A 27,448-nucleotide genomic window follows, 5' to 3' on the forward strand; every position below is an offset into this window, starting at 1 on the left:
AGCAACACACTGCTTATTCCATTACATACTCCTGTCACTGATTGTGCAGTGTTATGATCTAGCAAGTGGTAATTGCCATGCAAACATAGAAACATAGAACATAGAACATACAGTGCAGAAGGAGGCCATTTGGCCCATCGAGTCTGCACCAACCCGCTTAAGCCCTCACTTCCACCCTATCCCCTCAACGCAATAACTTATCCTAACCTTTTTGCTCACTTAAGGGCAATATCATCATAGCCAATCCACCTAACCTGCACGTCTTTGGACTGTGGGAGGAAACCGGAGCACCCGGAGGAAACCCACGCAGACATGGGGCTAACGTGCAGACTCTGTACAGACAGTGCCTTAAGCCGGGAATCGGACCTGGGACCCTGGAGCTGTGAAGCCAAGGTGCTATCCACTTGTGGTACCATGCTGCCCCCACATTGGAGATAGGAACAGAAGTAGGCCATTCGGTCCTTCAAGCCTGCTCCGCCATTCAATATGATACAGCTGATCCTCCATCTTGAAGCCGTACCCCTGCTCTCTCCCCTTACCACTTGACACCTTTAGTGTCTAGAAATGTATCTATTCCCTTCTTGAATATATCACTCACTCTATTCACACTTTTTGTTCCTATAAAGACTCACATTCCCACCATTTTTCAATTCCAATCTATAATTATCTTGCAATTGTGTCTCTCCTATATATGCTGTGATTGTGAACCTGCCTCCACTTCACCTGATGAAGGAACAGGGCTCCGAAAGCTTGTGACTTCAAATAAACCTGGTGTTCTGAAACTTCTTACTACTTAAATACATTGTGATTTGGCCTCCGCAGCTTTTGGTGGTCGAAAAATGCAGAGGTTCACCATCGTCGGAGTGAAGACATTTCTCCTCATCTCAGTCTACCCCATATCCTGAGACTGTGACCCTTTGTTCTAGATGCCCCTCCCCCACAGCCTTGATGCAACAACCTCAATGCACCTAGACTGTCCAGCCCTGTCAAAATTTTATACTTTCCAAACCAAATCCCAAAGGAAAATTTGGCAAGATTATTATAACTTTTCTTTCTGTATCTTGACCACAGGAAGATGTGTGTGCTGACATTAGCCACAAAATTCCAGCGATAATTTGGGGAATTTTAAATATTAAATTAAAACATTTATTAACAAAAGAAAACTTAAGCACACAGGATTACATTTACACAGTTTAAGTTAGTCTTGCAGACCATTCCACAAAAAGGATTTCCTACTTGAGTAGACGCACAAAATAAACACCCCTTTAGGCAACAATCCCTTTTATTTCAACATTTAAAAATCGAGTAGAATACTACAAGACATACCCACTGTTTCTGTCAGGAAGGTATGCCACAGGGCTTCTCACTCTTACTTCCACTCTGCTGTGGAAATACAAGAAATTTTAAAACAAAACCCTTCTGAAAGACAGCTGTAGGCTGCTTCACCTTTCCTCTTACAGTTCTCCTCCAGCACAGAGCCCACTACAGGAATTCTTACATGGCCACTCCCCACACAGCTCTCACATGTCTCCTTACGCAGTCTTTATTTTATTTAATCTATATTCCATTATTCTAGGCCCTTATTTGAAATTTAACTTCCCCAGAATATAAAAATATTTTATGTTTTCTGTTAGAAAAATAAAGGTAATTTTAAGGAAATTATATTTGGATTGATAAACATTATCAATGTTTAGCAGGGTAGCATGGTGGTTAGCATAAATGCTTCACAGCTCCAGGGTCCCAGGTTCGATTCCCGGCTGGGTCACTGTCTGTGTGGAGTCTGCACGTCCTCCCCCTGTGTGCGTGGGTTTCCTCCGGGTGCTCCGGTTTCCTCCCACAGTCCAAAGATGTGCGGGTTAGGTGGATTGGCCATGCTAAATTGCCCGTAGTGTCCTAAAAAAAGTAAGGTTAAGAGGGGGGTTGTTGGGTTGCGGGTGTAGGGTGGATACGTGGGTTTGAGTAGGGTGATCATGGCTCGGCACAACATTGAGGGCCGAAGGGCCTGTTCTGTGCTGTACTGTTCTATGTTCTATTAGCAATAATGTGGAACGTGCGTTGAAATAACAATGAAATTGGTGGCTGGACCTTGGAGTTTGTGTAAAAGCAGACAAAATAAATCCTAAAGAGGTGGTGTAAAATCCTGGACTGGATTCCCTGTCAAAAGTGTGGCAGGAGCTTTGTTGGAAGGTGTCATTTGGAAAATCTAGTCTGGATTTATGAATGCAAACCGCAGAGGGAACGTGTTGTCATGAGAAATTTTAAAATATGTTTTTGGGAGTGGAGTTTGGGAGCTCTCATTGTTAATGTATCATAACTCAATTTTTTCATGTGTAATAAATATTTTTTATTTCGGGCAGCATGGTGGCGTGTTGGTTAGCACTGCGACCTCATGGTGCCAAGGACCCAGGTTCGATCCCGGCTCTGGGTCACTGTCCGTGTGGAGTTTGCACATTCTCCCCGTGTCTGCGTGGGTTTCACCCCCACAACCTAAAGATGTGCCGGTTAGGTGGATTGGCCATGCTAAATTGCCCCTTATTTGTAAAAAAATGAACTGGGTACTGTTTAAAAAAAAAACATTTCTGTATTTTTTCTTGTTGCATCTAATTAGCAGTCCCTTGACTTTACTCCTCCACATTTCTAAAAGAAAAATAAAAGTTACATTTTTTTGAGCCAGGATTCTATTCTGGGATCTTCCCATCCAGTTATAACATCAACTAGGATCGTAACAGGGTAGCATGGTGGTGCAGTGGTTAGCACTGCTGCCACAGGATGCAGAGAACCCGGGTTCGATCCCGGCCCTGGGTCACTGTCTGTGTGGAGTTTTCACATTCTCCCCATGTCTGTGTGGGTCCCACCCCCACAGCCCAAAAAGCTGTGCGGAGTAAGTGAATGGGCCATGTTAAATTGCCTCTTAATTTGAAAAAAAGAATTGGGTACTCTAAATTTAAGTAAAAAAAAAACAAACTAGTATCGTAACATACCTTTATTACTCCAACTCTCGGATAAATAAAATTTAAGAACTGTGCCTTATTTATTTAGGACCGTTTCCGAATTGTAAACCCTTTTTATTCCCCTTGAATTTTAACAGCTAAACACAAACTTTCTTCATCTCCTAATGCAAATTTCTACCGATGGTTTTTTAATATAAAATTCAGTTTAGCCATATTTACTACAAGTGCGCGCCCCTTCACACCTAGACTCCATTTGATGTCTTGAACCTTATTGTCTTCCGTTTAATTGAATTAGTCGCACACACTCACATACACACACACACACACACACACATACCCAAACCTGCTTAATAACACAATAAGCCCACAAATATTACAAATGATAACATCTTTCCTGACAGCAAGCAGATGACAACGTTCTACCTGTGGTCTCATTGGCTGATCACCAGAGACATGTGACAGCAGCACAATGTCACATATTACCTACCCCCCTGTAGATAGCTGCTTCTTTACTTCTGCAGCCGATTTGAGCAGAAGGAGGTGAAGGGCATGGCTTCCTGTTGTTTGATGCCACCTGATCAACCAGTGGTACCACTGTGCAACATATTCCAATCTTTTGTTGTTGGCGAGGAGTGGAAGGAAAGATGCTGAGAAGGAAGCAAAGGGATTTTTTTTCTTACAACATCCATCCTCCGAGCACATCTTGTATCTGTCACCTTCAGATACATGATATTATGTCTTAATTCGCATCGTGTTTGGAAATCGTGGAATCTAACAGCGCAGAAGAAGACTATTCAAGCAGTGCATTCCAGATCATAACCGCTTTCTGTGTAAAAGTCTTTCTCCTCATCCCCCCCGCCCTGGAATTTTCTTTATCAATTCAGCCGCTGTGCCTGGTGCGGAGCCAGGCATGATGGACGAATCCCGGGAGAGCCCCAGATTGGACTTGGTGCCAGGCACGTCACTCGACGTGCTACACCTGATGCAATCTGGATCACCCCCTCACTGGGCCGTTAAGCTCATTTTGATATCCTGACGCTGTATTCACCCGGCGCCCAGGAGTCCACAGTGCACCTGCTAGGCCTCAACCGAGCGCCGATTAGCACTGGTTTCCACGTGTGCGGGCCAGCTGTGATGGCACGTCAGGGGGTCTCTGAGGCCATTTGAGCTCTTGGGGTGGCTGCAGACAGGGCAAGGTAGTACCTGGTACTGCCAAGGTGCCTGTTTGGCACTGTTGAGGTGCCAGGGTCACTTCCAGGGTGTCAGCCTGTCATTTCCAAGGTGACCGGGTGTCAAATTGGCACTGCCAAGTGCTGGGGCCTGGGGGGGGCCAGGCATGAGGGTTTTTTTTGAGGGGGCTGCATAAAAGTTTGGGAAGTGAAGGGGATTCCTGAAAGGGAGGAGCGGGGGGTGGTGCTATAGAGATTGGGGCAGCCTTTCAAAATGGCGCCCTGATCTGTGAGGAGTCGGTCCTGCTGGCAAACTCGGCTCCCCAGTGTCAGAAAAATGTCAAAATGTGGCCTCGACAGGGCAGCACGGTGGCGCAGTGGGTTAGCCCTGCTGCCTCACGGCGCCGAGGTCCCAGGTTCGATCCCGGCTCTGGGTCACTGTCCATGTGGGGTTTGCACATTCTCCCTGTGTTTGCGTGGGTTTCACCCCCACAACCCAAAGATGTGCAGGGTAGGTGGATTGGGCAAGCTAAATTGCCCCTTAATTGGAAAATAATAATTGGGTACTCTAAATTTATATTTAAAAAAATTAAAAATGTGGCCTTGACCAGGGAGACACTCCGTGAGGCTCCAAAAAATGGCTTTGCTATTGAAAAACGGTCTCAATCTCAGCATTGCAGCCATCACAAAACACCCTGCCAAACCCATCTGATAGCGCACTTTGACATTTTTCTGGTGAATCAGGCATCAGGTCCCATATTTCACCCCCCTCCCCCCTCCCCCCTCCTCCCTCCTCCCACCACCATCTCCCAGCATCTTGCATTTACCTCTGCCCTAATTGAGGGTGTGCTGCACCGTGGGAGGTTAGTTGTTGAACAAGGCCTCATCTGCTCTTTCAGATGGACAGTTCTCCTCGTTTCTGACTAATATTTATACCTCTAGCAATACCTAAATGAACCCAGATGATCTCATTACCACCATCATTGTTTGTGGGAACTTGCTTTGTGCAAATTGGTTGTTATAACAGTGTTTACATTTCAAAGTTATTTCATTGGTTATAACTGCTTTGGCATTTCTGAGGTTGTGAACAGTGCTAATTAATTACAAGTCTTTTTTTCCCTTCTTTCTATTGAGAGGACGTGGAAGTGACATTGAGGGCGCTGGGACAGTAAAACCTGGGGTTGTGTCTTACTCCAGGGTGCATGGTATTGGCAGCATCATTCTCTTCCTCTCCATCATCCTTTGCTTCCTTATTGCTATGATGGACCAGCAGATCGGATGACACAAAGTAAAAATATTTGAGGAGAACACCTTGTGCTAGAGTGAGGGAGATTGTGGTTACCTCCTATTCACAAAGGTGCCTGGGCAATTGCCTGGATCTGCTCTATTCCGCAATCTGATCATCTCCCATCTCCCATAGCCAGAGCCTCTCCACCAGCCCACCATCCTGTCCTGAGGGGATGTCAGTTCTCCAAACTCCTGCATGCCTCCTCTGGAACCCTACTTTTTATTGACGTTATGTGGAAGATTCAGATAGCTAGTTGAAGCCTGCTGTTGCTAGGAGATACTGATGACCGATGTATTGGATCTCTTGGTCACACCCAGTTGCTGAGGAGGAACAGTTTTTCAGGTCCTCCTTGTAAGTAAATCCCTGTTGGGGAAGTTGACCACAGATATTGCCAGATACAGTGTGAATAAGCCCCTGAACAGGGTGCAGGCTTCTACAGCTATTCATATAAGGTGAACAGTGTGATTGATTTCAGGGTACCAGTAGGAGGAGGAACATAGATCTGCCTGTGTCTTGCCTGTCTTTTGTCAGGGAGGTTGAGAGAGCTGACACTCGTGCTGTTGCTTGTTCTCTGCCTGTGGCATGTGAGATAGTTCTCTGAGATCCTGAAATGGACACCAAAAAGGTTTGTCTCATTTTACTGCTAATCAGCCAGGAGTGTTAGAAAGTCAGTCTCTCAAAAATTTTGGACTCTTCTTTTCTCGCTCCTTCCAGTGCCCTGTTGCCTTTTTCCGCCTGTGTCTGCCTGATCGGGAGAGACCAAATCGCAGCGAAAGAGTGGGGGAATTAAATCCCACCTGAACCTATTCCCCCTCATCCTGCAGGAGTCCCAGGTAGTGATCAAGGTGGGGAATGGCTGATTTGATTCTCTGAATCTGGGTGAGTGGACTTGAAGGAGGCATCTGACTCGGGTATAAGGTCTGTCCAGAATCAAATAACCCACAGATTGAGAAAAGTCAGCAATAAGAGGTAGAAGGCTGACAGCACCTGAAGACTGTGGCAGAGGGACCACTTTCAGGAGAGGAAGAGAACGCAATTAATTCCTTTGAAAGAATTCGATAACAATCTTTTTCTGTTTGAAGTTTGCAGGAAGTGAACTCCATGATAAATAAAAGACTGAAGGATGCCATCTTCACTGACCAATGGAGTGAGCTCTTTATGGACACACTTAGTCCCTTTGGTTATGTGCTGGTAAGTTTATAAGGAGATAGCCCTGTTGATTCATATGAACATGCAAACAAGGAGGAGGAATAGGCCATTCGGCCCCTCGAGCCTGCTCCACCAATTAATAAGATGAAGACTGATCTTATAGTCACCTCAAATCTGCACCCTGTCTAGCCCCTGATGACCTATCACTTCCTTGTTTGCCAAGAAATCTCGGTCTTCAAAATATTCAAAGATTCTGCGTCCCTCACCTTTTCAGGTAGAGAATTCCAAAAACTCACCACCCCATGAGAAATAATTTCACTTCATCTCTGTTTTAAATAGGCCACTCCTTATTTTTAAACAGTGACCCCCCTTGTTCTAGATTCTCCCACAAGAGGAAACACCCTTTCCATATCCCCCTGTCAAGACTCCTCAAGATCTTCTATGTTTCAATCAAGTCATCATTTCTAAACTCCAGTGGATACAAGCCAAGCCTTTCAGACCTTTCCCCATAAGCCAACCCACTTGTTCCAGCTATTAGTCTGGTAAACCTTCTCTGAACTGCTTCCAACGCATTTACATCCATCCTTAAATGAGGGGATCAATACTGTACACCGTACTCCTAAAGTGGTCTCACTAGTGCCCCAATTGAAGAATACTCAATTCCCCACGCAATAAATGATCGCATTCTATTAGATTTCCTAATTACTTGCCTTAAATACATACTTGGATGTGGGCATTTGGATGGGCATTTATTGCCCATACCCGAGGCGACCATGTTGCTTTGAGACTGGAGTCACGAATAGGCCAGACCAGGTAAAGACAGATTTACTTCCCTAATGGATATTAAACGGAGCACAGTGGGCTAAATAGCTGGTTTGTAATGGAGAACAAGGCCAGCAGCGCGGGTTCCATTCCCGTACCGGCCTCCCCGAACAGGCGCTGGAATGTGGCGACTAGCGACTTTTCACAATAACTTCATTGAAGCCTACTTGTGACAATAAGCTATTATTATTATTTTAAATGACCCAGTTGGGATTTACTGACAATCTCCTAGCTTCATGATCACTGATACCAGCTTTGTATTCAAGATTTCATCCAAACTGAATTAAAATTTTCAGACTGCCGTGGCTCAATTTGAAATAATTATCTCTGGGTACTCAGCCTAAACTTCTGGATTAGTAATCTAGTAATATATCCATCACACGACCTTACCTGTAAATAGTTACAGCACATCGCTCTTTATTTGTTGTATCCTCTGCACTCTGTTCCAAATAGGAAGTTTATAAGTTTGGTATGTTTTGGGGCTGTCTGTATAGTTTAGGTAAAATGGAGTAATGAGGGGGGTCATGTGACCTGCTCCAAATTCTTTTTGACAACCAGCCTAGGTAGCTTGGTTGCTATGGGGACAGTGAGGCCCAGATTGATTTATTGGGAAGAAAGCAGAATACGTTCAGACATAAACAATGACCACAGCAGCTGTGTTGATGATGGATAGACTGTTAGTCTCTGAGTCTCATAAGGAAGTGTTAGGAATGTCAGGTTTTATAATCAAATTGTCTATTGAAGTTCAAAGTAGAATGGAGTTGGGGGTTTTTGGGATAGCTAATTAGCAGTGCTGCTTGGATTCACATTGCCATGGGAACAGGCTTTAGGAAGCAAGAGTACCTGGCAAGCCATTGTAATAGTGACTTGAGGGTTTTCTTAAGGTGTTCCTGAACACCTGGTCAGTCTGCAAGAATCTGAGAGAGGGAAAGTAGACAGATAGAGGCAGCCAATTTGTATTGACCACCATGCAGAATGCGGGTGGGAGCTCACGCTCCGATTGAAGAGACCAAGTTCATGAGGATTTCAACAAGAATTGCCTAGATTTTCAGTTGTTTGAAAAGTTAAATGGGGGAAAAAGACTGTAACCTGGCTATTGAAAGTGTTCAGTCACTGTTGTTTATTTTCCCTTGTTACAGTAAAAGTCTAACTAGAAAACTTGTTGGTTGATGTTTCCAGTGAGTCACTGGAAATTCTAATATCTTTTAAAAAGTTATCAGTCGCTATTGGGAATGTAACACCTGTCAGACTGATTGCCTGATGCCTGGTGTTAGATGAGCTGATAAAATTGTTGAGCATTGTCTTAGGCTGCCACCATAAACTCCTTACTCTAATCACTGATTCCATCCTCCTCTTTATCCATTGTCTCAGGTGGAATCAAACTTTTCACAACTTCAGTGTCCAGATTGAAGCGAAGATGAATTTCTGACCTCCATATTCTCTCTCACAAAGATTGTCTCTAACATTACCTGACTCTGCTCCTACCTCTGGTCACCTGGTGCTGAAGCCCTCATCCCTTATCTGTGCCTCTGAGCTGCATCTTTAGACCCCAACTCTCCCCCGACAGACACTTTGTAAGCTTCATTAGCTCAACAAAATCGGTACTCCCTACTTCTGTAATCTCTGCTCTCTGAACTCAGTATCACTAACCCTGTTCTCTTGACAATCCTCTCCCTTTCTTTCCCCCGCCATTGGCAACTTTGCCTTCAGCTGCTTCGGCCCCACACCCTCGAATTTCTTCCTTAAATCTTCCACCTCCCTCCCCCCCCTTTTCGATCTCCTCAAAAACTATTCCTTTCACTAACAATACTTGTTCTGTTTTTGCCTCGATTACATATTTCTATGTTAATGGAAGATATTGCTTTTCGTAATGTATGATTGAGGAGATATATCTGTGTTTAAAAGGCAGTGACAGTCTGTCTCCCTGGTTTAGGTGACCTCCGAGAGGATGCAGGGGCAACTACTGCTAGTGTTTGCCAAATACTATCTCCTTCCTAATTTGCAGGACATCCAAACTGACTGCACCAGAACTGGGCTTGGTGGATACTGGGTAAGCCTCAAGGTCCTGGTGGATAGAAATCTTGGATTTGGAGGAATTGTCTGTTCTTTCTCCATTGCAAATCACAATCTTCATCTTCTAAAGATGATCAGTCGGGTCTAAGATGGTGTGGTGATCACTCTGTACTGTCTCTCCCTGTGCCTCATATTTATCCTCTCACCCCGGAGGGGGCTGGAATACAGCGTTAATAGTTTCAACGTTCTTTCAGTGTCTTGACAAAATGACCACGAGTCTGATCACTCGGGGTGAGATATTAATTGCACCCTGAGAGTGTCACAGCCAAGCTGAACTTCAGCTGACATGGGGAAAAGGTTTCGGGTAGCAATGGAGAACCGGTCCACTAGCTGATTTTGCCCTCTGTAGAACCACTTGGTCCTGAGGCCAACTCTATCACCACCAAATAAATCAGCATAGGCTAGTAAAATAAATCTTGACCTTTCTAGTATAACACAGAAACATATGCACGCATTGATCGACTGAACTGTGAGATAAGCTCTAGAAAGCGGAATTTAAAACTAACACTGAATCTATGATTAACTAGGAACCGGGTGCTGGTTAACAGATTATAAATCTGTTTTGATTACATCGCACTCATTTTCCGTGTACAGTTTCAGCACAAACGGCAATCAGGCCACCGCGAATTATCCCACAAAATGATCTCAGCCCAGGAAAAAATAAATAAAAAGCAGAACTCCCACCACAAAAATCAGAAACCATTTCATTTTGTGGAGAGGGATTTGAAAGTATTGCAGCCACTCGAGGTTGTCTTGAACCTCTCATTGAGATTGCTGCTCTGTAATTAGCCCAGCTCGGTTATATAAACATTCATAGTTTTTTTTTTAGTGCATTAGGTCAGAAACAGCTCATTGTACTGCTCGTTCATATCCTGCCCATATTTGTTTTACTGTCGTTTGATATCGGAATCAGCTCATTATTCCAGGGTCCATGAACATGAACCTGTTCTCTAATTACTGTCTGTAGATGGTTAATCTATTCTTTGATGTAGACTTGACAATATCGTGCTGTTTGTACAGCCCTTGCTGGGAGGGAAGTGACGGGGAGACAGCATGTGTGCCCGAACGTGTTGGACAGTGTGTACGTGGATGTGTATTTGTAGATCTCCAGTTTTATTCTGAGATTGAGTTGTTCCAGGAAGTTAAATGTTCATTCCATGACAAACTGCCTATCACTCTGAGCAATACTGTCCATCACCCCATAACTGTCTGAGACTTGGTGGATCACTGTGGGTGGGTGGATCACCAGAAAAGGAGCATATTTCTGGACAGAATCCCATTGACAATCCCAGTTGACACAACATTACCAATCCCAGTTGAGAGAGTGTGGTTACGGGGCATGTCTAAGGGACATTCCCAGTTGACCCCAGGAATTCTACCACAGAACACTAGCTGACAGGACCACTGGAGGCACACTTGCCAACAGCAGGAATTGGTTCTACACTGGACCTTCTGAAAGCCCCAAAAACCTCAGAGGTAAAAGGTTTCCGAGCTGGGGGTCAATTATCCCAAAATGGCAGAGGGAAATAAGATTTATATTGTGATAAAGATTAATATTCAATCTGTTAAGGATCCTCTGACTGCCCAACCCTAATGTCACCCCATGATTTGGGATGGGGCCTATGTGTTGAGCAGTCAGTGGTCAGACCTCCCATCATGCTGCACTTCAATGGAAAAGCAGGACCCCATCATTTTCAGACCCTCCATCCACAGTGAGCGAACGGCTCTGTGCAATAATGCCCCTGTAATTTGGTGACACATAAATGACCAATTTTTCTCATCATTGTCGCAGGGGAACAAGGGAGGAGTCAGCGCCAGACTATCTCTGTGTGGTCACATGATTTGTTTCCTCAACTGCCATTTGCCAGCTCACATGGAAAACTCTGATCAGAGAATGGATAACTTTGAGAGCATTCTACAGCTGCAGCAGTTCAACGGGCCTGTTGCCAGTGGTGTCCTCGACCATGAGTAAGTGTCAGCCTCACCCCTCATAATAAGTCCTTTATCCAGTGCCCTATGGGAAGAGATTAAGGGACATTTACCTCAGGCTTTAGTAGAAGGGGAAGTTTTTAAGCAGGTTTGAAATTGAGGGCCAGCTTGCTGAATCAAATGGCATCCTTCTGTGATGTGCTGTCTTATGATGCTACGTTAGAAAGGTGAAGGGTTTCAGTAAGAATTCTAGGCTGGGGGGGGGGGGGGGGGGGGGGGGGGGGGGGGGGATTCTAGACTCAAGGCTGGAAGTCCTACTAGTGATTGAGTTAAGGGAAAGGTGTTTGGGGAGAGAAATGCATAGTAACACAGGCTTAGCAGTGCCAAAGATGTGAGCTAGAGTGGAGCGCTGGAGGCAGAGACAGAGATAAAGTGGGGCAAAACTGTGGTGGGATTAGAAAACAAAGATAAGTGGCGGGATTCTCCGTTTGCGACACCAATGTTGTAATTGGTGATCGAGCGGAGAATCCCTTTTACGACCGAACAGGCGCCGCTCCCGATAAAATTGTGTCATCGCTGAGTGTGCTGCATGCCGTTGGGACGGCCTCAGGACGTTACCTGAAGGCCCTCCCCCGATGCTCCACCCCCGATGGCCCGAGTTCCTGACCGTGCAATTGACTCATGGTCTCAGCGGTCAGGAACCCGGTGTGGCAGCTGCGGACTGTGTCCAGTTGGGGGGGGGGGGGGGGGGGGGGGGGGCTCCGTGCTGCCGGAAGGGGGGGGGGCTTCGGCTAGGGGGACTGGAAGGGGGAGACCTGGGGGCGTTCAGGGGAGACACTATCTGGCAGGTTGGGTCCGCGTGCTGTACGGTGAAACTGCTGCAGGTCGCTGTCGTGCACATGCACGGTCACGGACCCGGCAATTCTCCAGGCGCTTATTTCGGGAAGGCCATGCGTTTTATGTGGTGTGGCTACTAGCCCCACACCGGTTTGAACATCGGTGCAGGGGCGGCACCAACATTTGCATCATAAAATCAGACACTTGCTCCAGACATAGCCTCAAAATCAGAGAATCCAGCCCAAGAATTTTGAAGTTCGGAAGAGTGTAGGAGGAAAGTAAGATTTGATTTAGGGGAAGAGGACGGGGGAAATTCTGATCAATCATAATAGCTGTTGTTGTGTTGTATTTTGGTACAGCGTTGTGTTCTGGTTTGGTGATTTGAACTTTCGAATCGAACAGTACGATATTCGTTTTGTGAAAAGTGCCATCGAAAGGAACAAGTTGGGCCTTTTGTGGGAGAAGGACCAGGTAGGATCAATGAGACAAACACCCTTGCCAGGACCCTCGAATCCAGCATCATTGTCTAACTTATTGAAATAAAGAGCCTTACAAAGTCAAATATCAGGATTGCAGTCCAATGTGTTATTGTGTGTTCAGGAAGCAAGTGGCCCCGTCCCACAATGGGATAGTAATATCGTACGGGTATTATTGGATTAGTAAATCAGTGACTCGACTAATGCTCTGGAGACACAAGTTCAAATTCCACCATGGCAGCTGGAGAATAAAGTGTAAGTTTCATTATTAATGATTGTCAAAGCACCAGTTATAAAATCCCATCTGGTTCACAAGTCCCCTACAGGGGAAGAAATCTCCTGTCTTTAACCAGTCTCACCACACCAATGCACTTGACATTTAACTGCCCTCTGAAATGACCTAGCAAGCCAATCAGTTGTAGGTGGCCTACCACTGCCGTTCAAGGCAATAAGGGATGAGCAATAAATGTTGACCTCACCACAACACTCTAATCCCAAGAACAAGTAAGAAAAAAAACTTGCTGCGGACCTTTCACCTCAAGATCTTAGACTTCACTTCAGCTCAGGTTAATGGGATACAAGGCTCTCTGGTTGTCACTCTTGGGACTAATCTCAAGCCAGTTCCCAGTGGACAATGAGTCAATAACAATCTCACCAATTGGTTCTCATTGTCAATCTCACTGAGAGAAGTCAGCCAATTGGTAAATTTGGTAAATGCCATGCTTTAAAAACATTTTTTTATGGGATGTGGGCATCGCTGGTTAGGCCAGCATTTATTGCCCATCCCTAGTTAACCTTCAGAAGGTTGTGGTGAGTAGTCTTCTTGAACCACTGCAGTCCCTGAGGAGTAGGTACACCCACAGTGGTGTTAGGGACGTAGTTCCAGGATTTCGCCCCAGCGACAGTGAAGGAACGGCGATATATTTCCAAGTCGAGGTGGTGAGTGACTTGGAGGGGAACCTCCAGGTGGTGGGGTTCCCAGGTATCTGCTGCTCTTGTCCTTCTAGATGGTAGTGATTGTGGGTTTGGATGGTGCTGCCTAAGGAACCTTGGTGAGTTACTGCAGTGCATATTGTAGATGGTATACACTGCTGCTGTCGATGGTGAAGGGTTTGAATGTTTGTGGAAGGGGAAGCAATCAAACAGGCTGCTTTGTCCTGGATGGTGTTGAGCTTCTTGAGTGTTGTTGGAGCTGCACTCATCCAGGCAAATGGAGAGTATTCCATTACACTCCTGACTTGTGCCTTGTAGTTGGTGGACAGGCTTTGGGGTGTCAGGAGGTGAGCTACTTGCTGTAGGATTCCTAGCTATTGACCTGCTTTGGTAGCCACAGCATTAATATGGCTAGTCCAGTTCAGTTTCTGATCAATGGTAATCCTCAGGATGTGGATTGTGGGGGATTCAGTGATAGTAATGCCTTGGATGTTAAACTTCCTCCAAGTGGCGTGCAACATGGAGAAGTACTGATTCATCAGCTGATGATAAATGGTACATGGTAATCAGCAGGAGGTTTCCTTGCCCATGTTTAAGTTATGAGACTTCATGAGGTCCAGAATTGATGATGAGGACTCCCAAGGGTACTCACTCCTAAATGTGTACTACTGTGCCACCATCTCTGCTGGCTCTGTCTTTTAAAAAAATTCTTATTTAGAGTATCCAATTTATTTTTTCAATGAATAGACAATTTAGCGCACCATTTCACCTACCCTGCACATATTTTTGGGTTGTGGGGATGAGACCCACGCATTCACTGGGAGAATAGGCAAATTCCACACGGACAGTGACCTGGGGCCAGGATTGAACCCGGGTCCTAAGCACCATGAGGCAGCAGTGCTAACCACTGTGCCATCATGCTACCCCTGCTGGGTCTGTGCCGGTGAGACAGGACATATCCAGGAATGGTGATAGTTGTGTCTGGGATATTGTCTGTAAGGTATGATTCTGTCAGGCTGTTGTTTGACTAGTCTGTGAGGCAGCTCTCCCAACTTTGGCACAGGTTCCAGATATTAGCAAGGATGACCTTGCAGGATAGACAGGGCTGGGTTTGCAATTGTAGTTGTGGGTGCCCAGGTCAATGCAGGGTGGTCCGTCCGGTTTCAAAGATCAAAGAAATGTACAGCACAGGAACAGGCCCTTCGGCCCTCCAAGTCTGCGCCGACCATGCTGCCCGTCTAAACTAAAATCTTCTGCACTTCCTGGTTCCGTATCCCTCTATTCCCACCCTATTCATGTATTTGTCAAGATGCCCCTTAAACGTCACTATCGTCCCTGCTTCCACCACCTCCTCCGGCAGCGAGTTCCAGGCACCCACTACCCTCTGTGTAAAAAACTTGCCTCATTAATCTTCTCTAACCTTGCCCCTCGCACCTTAAACCTATGCCCCCTAGTAATTGACCCCTCCACCCTGGGAAAAAGTCTCTGACCATCGACTCTGTCTATGCCCCTGATAGTTTTGTAGACATCTATCAGGTCGCCCCTCAACCTCCGTCGTTCCAGTGAGAAAAAAACGAGGTTATTTAACCTCTCCTCATAGCTCATGCCCTCCATACCAGGCAACATCCTGGTAAATCTCTTCTGAATCCTCTCTAAAGCCTCCACATCCTTCTGGTAGTGTGGTGACCAGAATTGAACACTATACTCCCAAGTGTGGCCTAACTAAGGTTCTATACAGCTGAAACATGACTTGCCAATTTTTATACTCGATGCCCCGGCCAATGAAGGCAAGCATGTCGTATGCCTTCTTGACTACCTTCTCCACCTGTGTTGCCCTTTCAGTGAAGATCTCTCTGACTGTCAATACTCTTGAGGGTTCTACCATTCACTGTATATTCCCTACTTGAACTAAACCTTCCAAAATGCATTACCTCACATTTGTCCGGATTAAACTCCATCTGCCATCTCTCTGCCCAAGTTTCCAAACAATCTAAATCCTGCTGTATCCTCTGACAGTCCTTATCGTTATCTGGAATTCCACCAACCTTTGTGTCGTCCGCAAACTTACTAATCAGACCAGTTACATTTTCGTCCAAATCATTTATCTATACTACGAACAGTAAAAGTCCCAGCACTGATCCCTGCGGAACACCACTAGTCACAGCCCTCCAATCAGAAAAGCACCCTTCCATTGCTACTCTCTGCCTTCTATGACCGAGCCAGTTCTGTATCCATCTTGCCAGCTCACCTCTGATCCCGTGTGACTTCATCTTTTGTACCAGTCTGCCATGAGGGACCTTGTCAAAGGCCTTACTGAAGTCCATATAGACAACATCCACTGCCCTACCTGCATCAACCATCTTTGTGACCTCTTCGAAAAACTCTATCAAGTTAGTGAGACACGACCTCCCCTTCACAAAACCATGCTGCCTCTTGCTAATATGTCCACTTGCTTCCAAATGGGAGTAGATCCTGACTCAAAGAGTTCTCTCCAGTAATTTCCCTACCACTGATGTAAGGCTCACCGGCCTGTAGTTCCTGGATTATTCTTGCTACTCTTCTTAAGCAAAGGAACAACATTGGCTATTCTCCAGTCCTCTGGGACATCACCTGAAGACAGTGAGGATCCAAAGATTTCTGTCAAGGCCTCAGCAATTTCCTCTCTAGCCTCCTTCAGTATTCTGGGGTAGATCCCATCAAGCCCTGGGGACTTATCCACCTTAATATTTTTCAAGACGCCCAACACCTCGTCTTTTTGGATCTCAATGTGACCCAGGCTATCTACATACCCTTCTCCAGACTCAATATCCACAAATTCCTTTTCTTTGGTGAATACTGATGCAAAGTATTCATTTAGTACCTCGTCCATTTCCACTGGCTCCACACATAGATTCCCTTGCCTATCCTTCAGTGGGCCAACCCTTTCCCTGGCTACCCTCTTGCTTTTTATTTACGTGTAAAAAGCCTTTGGGATTTTCCTTAACCCTATTTGCCAATGACTTTTCGTAACCCCTTTTAACCCTCCTGACTCCTTGCTTAAGTACCTTCCTACTTTCCTTATATTCCACACAGGCTTAGTCTATTCCCAGCCTTCTAGCCAGGACAAATGCCTCCTTTTTCTTTTTGACGAGACCTGCAATATCTTTCGTTATCCAAGGTTCCCAAGGTCCTGAATTCCTTTCAACTGACATTTGAAAGCCTCCCACATGTCAGATGTTGATTTACCCTCAAACATCCTCCCCCAATCTTGGTTCTTCATGTCCCACCTAATATTATTATAATTAGCCTTCCCCCAATTTAGCACGTTCAACCTAGTTCCACTCTTATCCTTGTCCACCAGCACTTTTCACTGTTCCTGAAATGCTCCCCTACTGAAACTTCTACCACCTGGCCAGGCTCATTCCCCAATATCAGGTCCAGTACAGCCCCTTCCCTAGTTGGACTATCTACATATTGTTTTAAGAAGCCCTCCTGGATGCTCCTTTCAAACTCTGCCCTGTCTAGCCCCCTAGCACTAAGTCAGTCCCAGTCAATATTGGGGAAGTTGAAGTCTCCCATCACAACAACCCTGTTGCTTTTACTTGTTTCCAAAATCTGTCTACCTATCTGCTCCTCTATCTCCCGCTGGCTGTTGGGAGGCCTGTAACAACATTGTGACTACACCCTTCTTATTCTTGATCTCTACTCATATAGCCTCACTGCCCTCTGAGGTGTCCACCCGCAGTACAGCTGTGATATTCTCCCTAACCAGTAGTGCAACGCCTCCACCCCTTTTACATCCCCCTCTATCCCACTTGAAACATCTGAATCCTGGAACATTTAGCTGCCAATCCTGTCCTTCCCTCAACCAGGTCTTTGTAATGGCAACAACATCATATTTCCAAGTACTAATCCAAGCTCTAAGTTCATCTGCCTTACCCGTTATACTTCTTGCATTAAAACATGTGCACTTCAGGCCACCAGTCCCGCTGTTTTCAGCAACATCTCCCTGTCTGCTCTTCCTCAGAGCCATACTGGCCCTATTACCTAGTTCTCCCTCAATTTTTTCACCTTCTGACCTATTGCTCCGGTGCCCACCCCCTGGACTAGTAACCCAGAGGCCCAGCCTCATAGGGACATGGGTTCAAATCCCACCATGGCAACTAATTCCTTTATTGTTTGTTGGTAGCCTTTGAATACAACTGAGTGACATGCTGGGCCTTTTAAGAGTCAACCACATTAGTGTAGATCTGGAGTCACATGTATGCCAGACTAGGTCAGGAGAAGGGTGGCAGATTTCCTTCCCTGAAGGGCATTCATGAACCAGATGGGTTTTTATGGCAATCAACAATGGTTTCTGATATTTAATTGAGTTTAAAGTCCACCATCTGCCATGGTGGGATTCGAATCCGGGTCCCCATATCATTGGGTCTTTGGTTTACTAGTCCAGTGATAAGCAATGGGACATCTTTGTTTAATTGTTTTTAAGGTGCATGATTCATAAATAGGCTGCAGCAAAGCAGCAACTGCTCATTACATTGGCTGCGATGGGACCTCGGGTCTCGCAAAACGGCAAATGGTTGTGACAAATGCGATTGACAAAGAGTTAATACTCGCTCTGCACAGTCTGTCCTCTCTGTGCTCTTGGCCTACCTTTACCCGAGTGGAATCTATCATGGACATAGAGCTGCCCATTTTGTCATTGCCCAAGGAAATAGAGCCTGAAAAATAGGCACGTTGTCAGGGCAACGAGTCCATTTTGGGAATTGTAAAAATAGATAATTCCTGGCTGAACCTAAAGCCTGACTGAAAATGCAAACTGAAAGAAAACGAAAGTCACTGTAAAACCACAGAGGCAATGAATGGAGATAAAACTGAGGTGTCCAATCTTCATTCAAACCCAGGCCTCATTTTCTGAATTGTTCTGGGAGGGGCCAATGCAATTCTTTTTGCATTGTCTTCCAGTTCTTTTTTATTTTCCGCCCCTAACTGAAAGCGCTGATTCTCCCCAGGTGGGTATTGCCCACGATGCCCTCATCCTGTGGAGCAGGAACAAAGCCCAAGGGGAGATGGTGGTATAGTGGCTATATCACTGGACTAGTAACCCAGAGGCTCAGGCTTATAGGGACACGGGTTCAAATTCCACCATGGCAGCTAATTCAGTTAATATATCTTAGTATACTTAACCTTAAGTATATCTTAATATACTAGCCTTAATAATGGTCATTATTAAAATTGGTGACCATGAAAATGTAAAAATGCCCGGGGGAACTGCCGTTCCCCCTGCTCCCTGTTTGTGGGGACCAGTGCTAAACGGCACCCAGCTGGGCTCTCTCCCCGGTGATCGGTCAAATCTGGCATAGTTAAAGTTAAGTGAATAGTTAAGCTCACTTAACTATGCAAGTCTGGATCCTGCCCATTGTGGACGAGATCCAGATCGTAATGTCTCGCAAGATCTTGTTAGATTGCCCCTGCATAATTACCGTCAGGAATCCCGAAGAGCCCTCTCGCGCAGGTCTGGCAACATTCAGGTACGGTCTGGATACCTTTGTTGGTATCATGAAGAGTGAGTACACTCTGATTACACTGTGAAGCCTGGCTGCACTCTCTCAATTGTGTGTCTGCATGGCTGACTACCAAACCTGAGCACCATCTGCCACTTCCGTAAGATCTAAGCGCCCTCTACTGGTGATGTATCTCCCGGCTGACCTGATTTTGTGTTTGCCGATTGACATTCCTGAGACGAAATGAATAGATCATAAACCTGAGTTTCTCATTTAATCAACCAGGATTATAGATATTTCTTATTTCAATATATTTAGCACTATTTTAAACACATGGGGTTTCAATAAAGCATACACCAAATGCAATCGCCTCACTTTAAATGCCAGAAAAAGTAACACAAATTATTAACCAATGTTGTGACACACTTTATAACACTCTAAATACAGATATCAATAGCAGATACTTGTATGCACTATAAAATTTAATTGAAGGGCTCTTGACATCAGCACCAATTTATATTAAATCATTATTAAAATTCATAATGAATTGATGTTTATCAAATTTAGGGATGTGAGTGCTGGGAATGGAATATTATTCTATCTCCATGCTGTGCCAAATAAAGCCCTCCCTGTCAGAGGTAGAGTAAAGGTAACTCTACGTTCCCTCAACATCGGGTCTCAGGCCCATCTCCAGAGTGCTCGAGTGAGATATTTTTCCGTTCACCAGCTTCCCTGAGTGAGATAATCAGTTTACTGCTGGATTCAAGACAGGCTTATGGTGTGGACCCATGTCCAGTAGGAATTGGGTTGAGATGGCCCCAAGCTGATCAACTTCAGATCCATACAGACAACAAACAGCAGACACATTCACCTGGGCTGTGACTGAGAAGGACGATGTAAGGCCATGGGGCCTGACAATATAAGGCTATAGGCCCTGACAATATCCCGACAATAGTTCTGAAGACCTGTGCTCCAGAACTTGCCGCACCCCTAGCCAAGCTGATCCAGTACAGCTACAACACTGGCATCTACCCGGTAATGTAGAAACTGTACACCAGAAACAGGACAAATCCAACCCAGCCAATTACCGCCCTATCCGTCTACTCCACATCGTCAGCAAAGTGATGGAAGGAGTCATCAATAATGCTATTGTCACGAGTAAGCTTCAATGAAGTTACTGTGAAAAGCCCCTAGCCGCCACATTCCGGCGCCTGTTCGGGGAGGCTGGTACAGGAATCGAATCGTGCTGCTGGCCTGCTTGGTCTGCTTTAAAAGCCAGCGATTTAGCCCAGTGAGCTAAACCAGCCCCTAAGTGACACCTACTCAGCAATAACCTGCTCACGGACAGTCCGTTTGGGTTCCACCAGGATCACTCAGCTCCTGACCTCATTACAGCCTTGGTTTAAACATGGACAAAAGAGCTGAATGCTAGAGGTGAGGTGAGAGCGACAGCCCTTGACATCATGGCAGCATTTGACCGAGTATGGAATGAAAGAGCCCTAGCTAAACTGGAGTCAATGGGAATCGGGAGGAAAACTCTCCACTGGTTGGAGTCATACCTGGCACAAAGGAAGATGGTTGTGGTGGTTGGAGATCAATCATCTAACTCCAGGCCATCACTGCAGGAGCTCCTCATGGTGGTGTCCCAGGCCCAACCATCTTTAGCTGCTTCACCAATGACCTCCCTTCCATCATGAGCTCAGAAATGGGGATGTTTGCGGCTGCAATGTTCAGCACCATTCGTGATTCCTCAGATAATGAAGCAGTCCATGTCCAAATGCAGCAAGACCTGGACAATATCCAGGCTTGGGATGACAAATAGCAAGTTACATTCACATCACACAAGTCCAGGCAGTGGCAATTTCCTACAAGAATAGATCTAACACTGCCCCTTGACATTCAATGGCATCACCATCGCTGAATGCCCAGAATTAGCATCCTGGGAGTTACCATTGATCAGAAACTGAACCAGCCATATTAATACTGTGGCTACCAGAGCAGGTCAAAGGCTAGGAATCCTACGGTGAGTAACTCACCACCTGATCTCCCCAGAGCCTGTGCACTATCTGCAAGGCACAAATTAGGAGTGTAATGGAATACTCCCCGCTTACCTGGATGAGTGCAACTCCAACAACAATCCAGAAGCTCGACACCATCCAGCGCAAAGCAGCCCACTCGATTACTCCCCCTTTCACAAACATTCAATCCCTCCAGCACCGACAGAAAGTGCCAACCTTGTGTACCATCTACAAGATGCACTGCAGGAACTACCCAAGGTTCCATAGGCAGCACCTTCCAAACCCACAACCATTACTGTCTAGAAAGACAAGAGAAACAGATACCAGGGAACACCACCACCTGGAGGTTCCCTCCAAGTCACCCACCATCCTGACTTGAAAATATATCGCCGTTCCTTCACTAACGCTCGGGCAAAATCCTGGAGCTCCTTCCCTAACAGCACTGTGGTGTACCTACACCTCAGGGACTGCAGCGGTTCAAGAAGGCAACTCATCACCACCTTCTGAAGGGCAACTAGGGATGGGCAATAGATGCTGGCCTAACCGCATCCCATAAATGAATTAAGTAAACCTCAGTCCAAACTCTCTCATCACAATCATTATAAAATGGTCAGTAATGAAGAAAGAACTTACTTTCACACATTAGACACCTTTTGCATCAGGCTCTGGCAAAACATATGTATAAACAATTCACAATGAAGTGGTTTTGAAGTGTAGGCACGTTGTAATGTAGAGATGTGTTTGTTAATTTACATAGATTACATTCAGTCTTCAGCAAAGAAAAGAGCTATTTTGGGTGGCACGGTTGTACAGTGGTTAGCACTGTTGCTTCACAACGCCAGGGACAACGATTAGATTCTGGCTTGGGTCACTGTACGCATTCTGCATGTTCTGCCCGTGTCTGTGTGGGTTTCCTGGTTCCTCCAACAAATCCTGAAAGATGTGCTTGTTAGGTGAATTGGACATTCTGAATTCCCCCTCTGTGTACCTGAACAGGCGCCAGAATGTGGCGACTAGGGGATTTTCACAGTAACTTCATTGCAGTGTTAATGTAAACCTACTTGTGACACCAATTAAGATTATTATAACTGTTCAACACCCTCCTTCTTCCAGCTTCATCCAACACGATCACCTTATCCTTTTCATTTATAAATTGCAGAAACAACAATAATCAGATTATCTGCCTTTGATAATGCCACTTGAAAGGTCAATGTTGGCCAGAGCACCGGCAGAATCGCCAGTTATTTTTCAGGTGTTGACAAAGGGCTGCAGTGAGGTGAGTGGGGCCTTGGTTTAATGTCTCATTTGAAAGTTCAGCATTGCTGGCAGTGGAGCACTGTCACCACTGCGTTGAAGTGTTACCCTAGGTTATGCGCCCAAATGTTGGAAGCCATAAATGTTTGACTCACAGTGAGACCGCTGCCATTATCAGTCGATGCCAAGTTAATTTGTGTGCCCTGTTTCTGAACTGTTTTGTTCTCTTGACAGTTGAACATTGCAAAGGCGATTGAGCCAGCACTGAATGGATTTCAGGAAGGTCCTCTCAACTTCAGGCCAACGTACAAGTATGATGTGGGCACCAACACGTTTGACACCAGGTAATGCAGCTTCAGCCTCTGGGATCTCTCCGCTTGCTCTGTGTACAACAGGGAACACTCAGTAAACTGTATGACTATTATGTATAAACATAGACAAATACATTTTATACACCCACTGGAAAAGGAACTTAATCTGAATTATCTGGTACATTTCAAAAGGAATTCACAGTTTGTTGCCTCCGTTTTGATGGGAAGTGATCAGAATCTATATTTGAAAGATATTTTTCTCTTTGCATTCTCAATGTTGGTCAGAAGGTCGTGGTGAAAAAAATCACTGAGGTGATGAGGGCATGAGGCTTTTCCCCGCTGAACATTTGTGGGACTGCCCCAAAGTTGGTGCGTCCCTCTGCATTTAGTCCAGGACAATGCCAGCCACACTTGTGGACAGTTCCTTTCACTGGAAGATCGAGTTTCAGACAGGCTAGGCCAGATCTTTCTTACCATCGAGCCTGGCCTGCCGCTCAGGAACTGATCCAGTGTAGGAAGCTGTTAATGTGTTTTCCCATTTCCTTTGCATTGACGAAGGGTGTCCAGTTCAGTAGCCTGTCGTAGAGACTGATGAGACCAGGTAGGTATGTGAAGATGTGTAAGGCTAAGATTTTTGGATCAAAAAAAATAATTTTCTTGCTCCACTTTCACGTCCTGCCTCCCAACATGGTGCACTTTGCATTACTGTATGTTGGACAGGAATCCTACCTGTGTGGCTCTGCCGGACTCGATAGAGGTAAGTGCCTGGAGAGGACCCAAGCATTGAATGGATTTCAGGAAGGCGCCGCTGTACCACTCTGATAACACCTTGGTGTGGCATGTGGGAGAGTCCATGCACTGTTATAGGGTGATGCAAGCTCACACTATCACTTCATCTCACAGATCCTTCATCTCATTTACTCCTTTCTCCTCCCATCCCCGGAACCTCGCATCAATCCTCCCTGACTCAAACCCATGATTCCCTCTTATCGGCATCATCCTTGACCCTGTCTTAAGCTGTTGAGGTTGCCCCCAGATCCTCAGTGTGGCTTCCGCTATCGGATTCCTGGAATACTTCCCTAGGGCTAGCGGTAGCTGGGTCATTGCCAGCGCCCACAGCCCGATCCCTTACAAGACCCTGTCTCCATCCGCACCTACAAAGCTTTTGACTCCTTCCTCCAGTCCCTTCCCTTCTCCGCATTCGCCGCCCAGTAATAGTGCAACAAATTCGGAAGAGCCAAGCTCCCCGACTGCTGACCCCTTTGGAGCACCACCTTCCTTATCTTCGCCACCTTCCCTGCCCATACAACGACGAGACCAGCCCATCTACCCCTCGACAAAATGCCTTTGGCAAAACAACCGGCAGACACCGGAACAGAAACAAAACCCGTGGCAAAATATTCATTTTGACTGCCTGCACCCGGCCAGCCAACGTCAAAGGGAGACTATACCACCTTCCCAGATCTTCCTTCATCTTCGTGAAATTTAACTTACGGAGTCACACCCAATCCTGCGCTACCTGCATCCCCAAGTACCTAAAGTGAGTTGTTCCCGCCCAAAATGGCAACTCTTCCACTCCTGCCCCTCCACCCGGAGAAGCCATGACAAAACACTCACTCTTCCCGAAATTCAATTTATACCCCGAAAGTTCCCCAAATTTACCTAGCAATCCCATTATGTCCCTCACCAAAGAACCCGGGTCCATGATATACAGCAAGAACCCGGGTCCGTGATATACAGCAGGAAGTTATCTGCATACAGAAAGTGAAATAAAGAGAGGGAAAGGATAATTGGACAGGGAGAGATGAGAGACAGCAAGAACAATATAAATGAAATATATTTAAACTTTTTAATCAAATCCCCAGCAACATTGCAGTTCATTGCAAAATCTGAGCACTTTGCTGTATTACCCTCTCTGCTGCCCCCTCTTTCAGGGAGGTGTCAATAAAGTTAGTTCAGTCATGGCTGCCTGTCGCTGAGTATGTGCTGGTTTACTCCCTTCATAACACAACAAATAATTAAAAGCTGAAGAAATGGGACTCCACACATCTAAATTTTAATTTTCAGCGTTAGAGATTGTGTTTGACAGTAATTAAGCCACACGACTTAAAACATCTTTAGACTGTAAAGGACAAGTCCTAACCTTTCATGGTGAGTTTAGCCTATATCCACCATGTAAGTATAGTAACCTCAGAACAGTCAAAATATTTGAATGGGGGAGACGGGGTCAGGTGGCAAGGATGTTGGTTTTGTGCAGCTTGTGAAGGGGCAATATCTCGGACGATAAATTCAGAATTCTTGTGTTTAACTGTGAACATTTGTTGGCTGGAAGTTGCCATCTGATCTGAGCATAACTAACAGCAAGTGATGCTGACCTCATCATGATTTTCAGAACAAAGACTGGCTAATGTGTTTTTTTTTATTTGAAAGTACACGCTGAACCAATTATCCAATGTTTCCTAGTTCTAAGAAACGCAAACCTGCTTGGACAGATCGGATACTCTGGAGGGTGAAAATGTCCGACTGCTACGACCTTTCAGTGGATACCACGTTATTGGCGAGGAGCGAATCCCTGGACAACAAAAACCGCCACATTGAAGTGCTCCAGCATGTTTATCGTAGTCACATGGAGTACCTCATCAGCGACCACAAACCTGTCACGGCCATCTTCTCCCTGAAGGTGGGTCAATAACAGCCCTAAATAGCAGAAAATAAGAAAAGCCACATCTGCACAGTGTGGGAGCAGAGGATTGCAATGTAACGACTGTGTGTCGAATAGTTTTGCTGTCTAGGTGTGATTCTCTGACCTCGTTTCGCTCGAGCGACAGCGCAGTGAGGCTGGACGCAGAGACCAAACCGAGAACTGTGCCGGGCGCCAAACCGTTTGCGATGCAATCGGCCCACTCCCAGAGGCAAACTCCGGATCCTGTCACAGCGTGGTGAGAAACCAATTATCACCACTTAAACCCTATGTCCATACAATTACCAGGAGCCACCCCATATCCAACGGACTCCCACCATCCAGTGGCCTCCCAGCAAGTGGTCACGCTGGCACTGATTAGTACTCTTTTTGAAAAACGTGAACCTGGCGGAAGGGCTGTCGGGGAGCCCCGAGGAGGTGAGCTACCATCTTCGCTCACAGGCAATGGGCCCAGGGGCATTGGGCATGCTTGTCCTGTTGTCGGGGGAGGGGACATGCCTGGGGGTGCAGCCCCAGTTGGAGGTGGGCCGCTATGGGGGCAGGGAGTCTCAGGGTTTTGTGGGAGGGGCCGACCATGCATGGGTCCTCCATGTCAACCCGTGGACCGTGTGTTCCCATTCTAAGCGCAACCCTTGTCCCTGTCTGTTTGCCCACCGACCACTCATAACTCCTGTTGACCATGGAGGCCCCTGGCTGTGCGGCTAAAGACTGTTGTTAATAGGGAATTGGCACTTGTGGTTAACTCAGCATTTCACACATCCCAAGTGCATCCCCATGGGTATGCGGGCCATGTAGAATGTGGGGCTCATTGCCGAGCATCCCAATCACACATTGGTGCATGGATAGTGTGCTTGAACACTGCAGGAGACAACACCACACACACAACAGTCAACATCAGAACACCCTGGGGATGGGCCCCAGCCCCGGCCACATGTCCACGGCCGAGTGTGCGAAGAGTGTGCCAGAGAGGTCATACTGGTTGCGGCGAGGGTATTTTATTGTTCCCCACCTGTTTACTGTTACTGGGGGTGCTGCCCCAGTATCCCCCACCTTCTCCCCCACCCCTCCCCATCTTCTCTTCTCTCTTCTCCCTTTCCCCCGTCTCCTCTCAGTGATCCTCAACGTGCTTGGCCTTCCTTGCTCTACCTGTGTATCACCAGGACATCACAGATGGTGGCAGCCTGCTGCTCACCCCATCACAAGGCCTTTGCTGCCCCAGGCAGGCATCCTCTGGGGCTGGAGGGTCCCGGCGTAATTGACGGTGGTGCATGCACAACCGTGTCACCCTGATTGAGATGCAGCCTCATCAGAGGGGTGGAACTTGGGCAGCATTGGCCACCATCGCCAGTCCATAGGAAGCGTCCGGGTTGCAATCCTGTACCCCTCCTTCTGCTCGGTCCCATAGGGCCCTGAGGTTCACCTTGGGATGGTGGAGCCCATGCGTCACCTGGCTCTGCCAGCCCTGGCAGCTCCCCATTGTCTACACATGGTGGCAACGCCCTCAGTGATGCTCCTCGAGGATTGAGCCATGCTCTGCCTCGGCTGTGCCCACCTGCGTATGGAACAAGCTCCGCAGCGCCTCGGCCATTCCCATCTGAGACCGGGACAGGTCCCTCAATGCTTCATCAAGGTCAGCCTGGTATTGGGTAATGTCCCCCAACGAGGTGGACATTCTGCCGAGACCCTCAGCCATGGCCATCATTGACGGAAAATGAAAATCGCTTATTGTCACGAGTAGGCTTCAATGAAGTTACTGTGAAAAGCCCCTAGTCGCAACATCTTGGCACCTGTCCGGGGAGGCTGGTACGGGAGTCGAACAGTGCTGCTGGCCTGCTTGGTCTGCTTTAAAAGCCAGCGATTTAGCCCAGTGAGCTAAACCAGCCCGCCTTGGGCACCTCCACTAATGTTGCTGACCTCGTTCACCAGGTTCTCCATTGCGGTTGCCACCCTAGCAGTGTTGACCTTGGTGCCACACATTGGCGGCAACATCTCCAGCGCCCCTAGCCTCTGGGACTCCTCCAATCGGCAATTAAATTTCCCTCCGAAAGACCCGG

The 27,448-nt window shown here is 46.5% G+C and overlaps 1 protein-coding gene across 3 annotated transcripts in view; it reads left to right on the forward strand.

The window, feature by feature from the left end:
• inpp5jb (inositol polyphosphate-5-phosphatase Jb) overlaps positions 1-27,448 on the forward strand; it is a 138,913-nt gene that overhangs the window by 96,615 nt on the left and 14,850 nt on the right. For all 3 annotated transcript variants that reach the window (XM_038775342.1, XM_038775214.1, XM_038775267.1), the window contains 6 exons: positions 6,491-6,599; positions 9,313-9,429; positions 11,245-11,420; positions 12,578-12,689; positions 22,617-22,726; positions 25,157-25,373. In XM_038775342.1, coding sequence (XP_038631270.1) covers positions 6,491-6,599; positions 9,313-9,429; positions 11,245-11,420; positions 12,578-12,689; positions 22,617-22,726; positions 25,157-25,373 — 841 coding nt within the window. The remainder of the gene's footprint in view (positions 1-6,490; positions 6,600-9,312; positions 9,430-11,244; positions 11,421-12,577; positions 12,690-22,616; positions 22,727-25,156; positions 25,374-27,448) is intronic.

This window comes from Scyliorhinus canicula, chromosome 1, assembly GCF_902713615.1.
Source record: "Scyliorhinus canicula chromosome 1, sScyCan1.1, whole genome shotgun sequence".
NCBI lineage: Eukaryota > Metazoa > Chordata > Chondrichthyes > Carcharhiniformes > Scyliorhinidae > Scyliorhinus > Scyliorhinus canicula.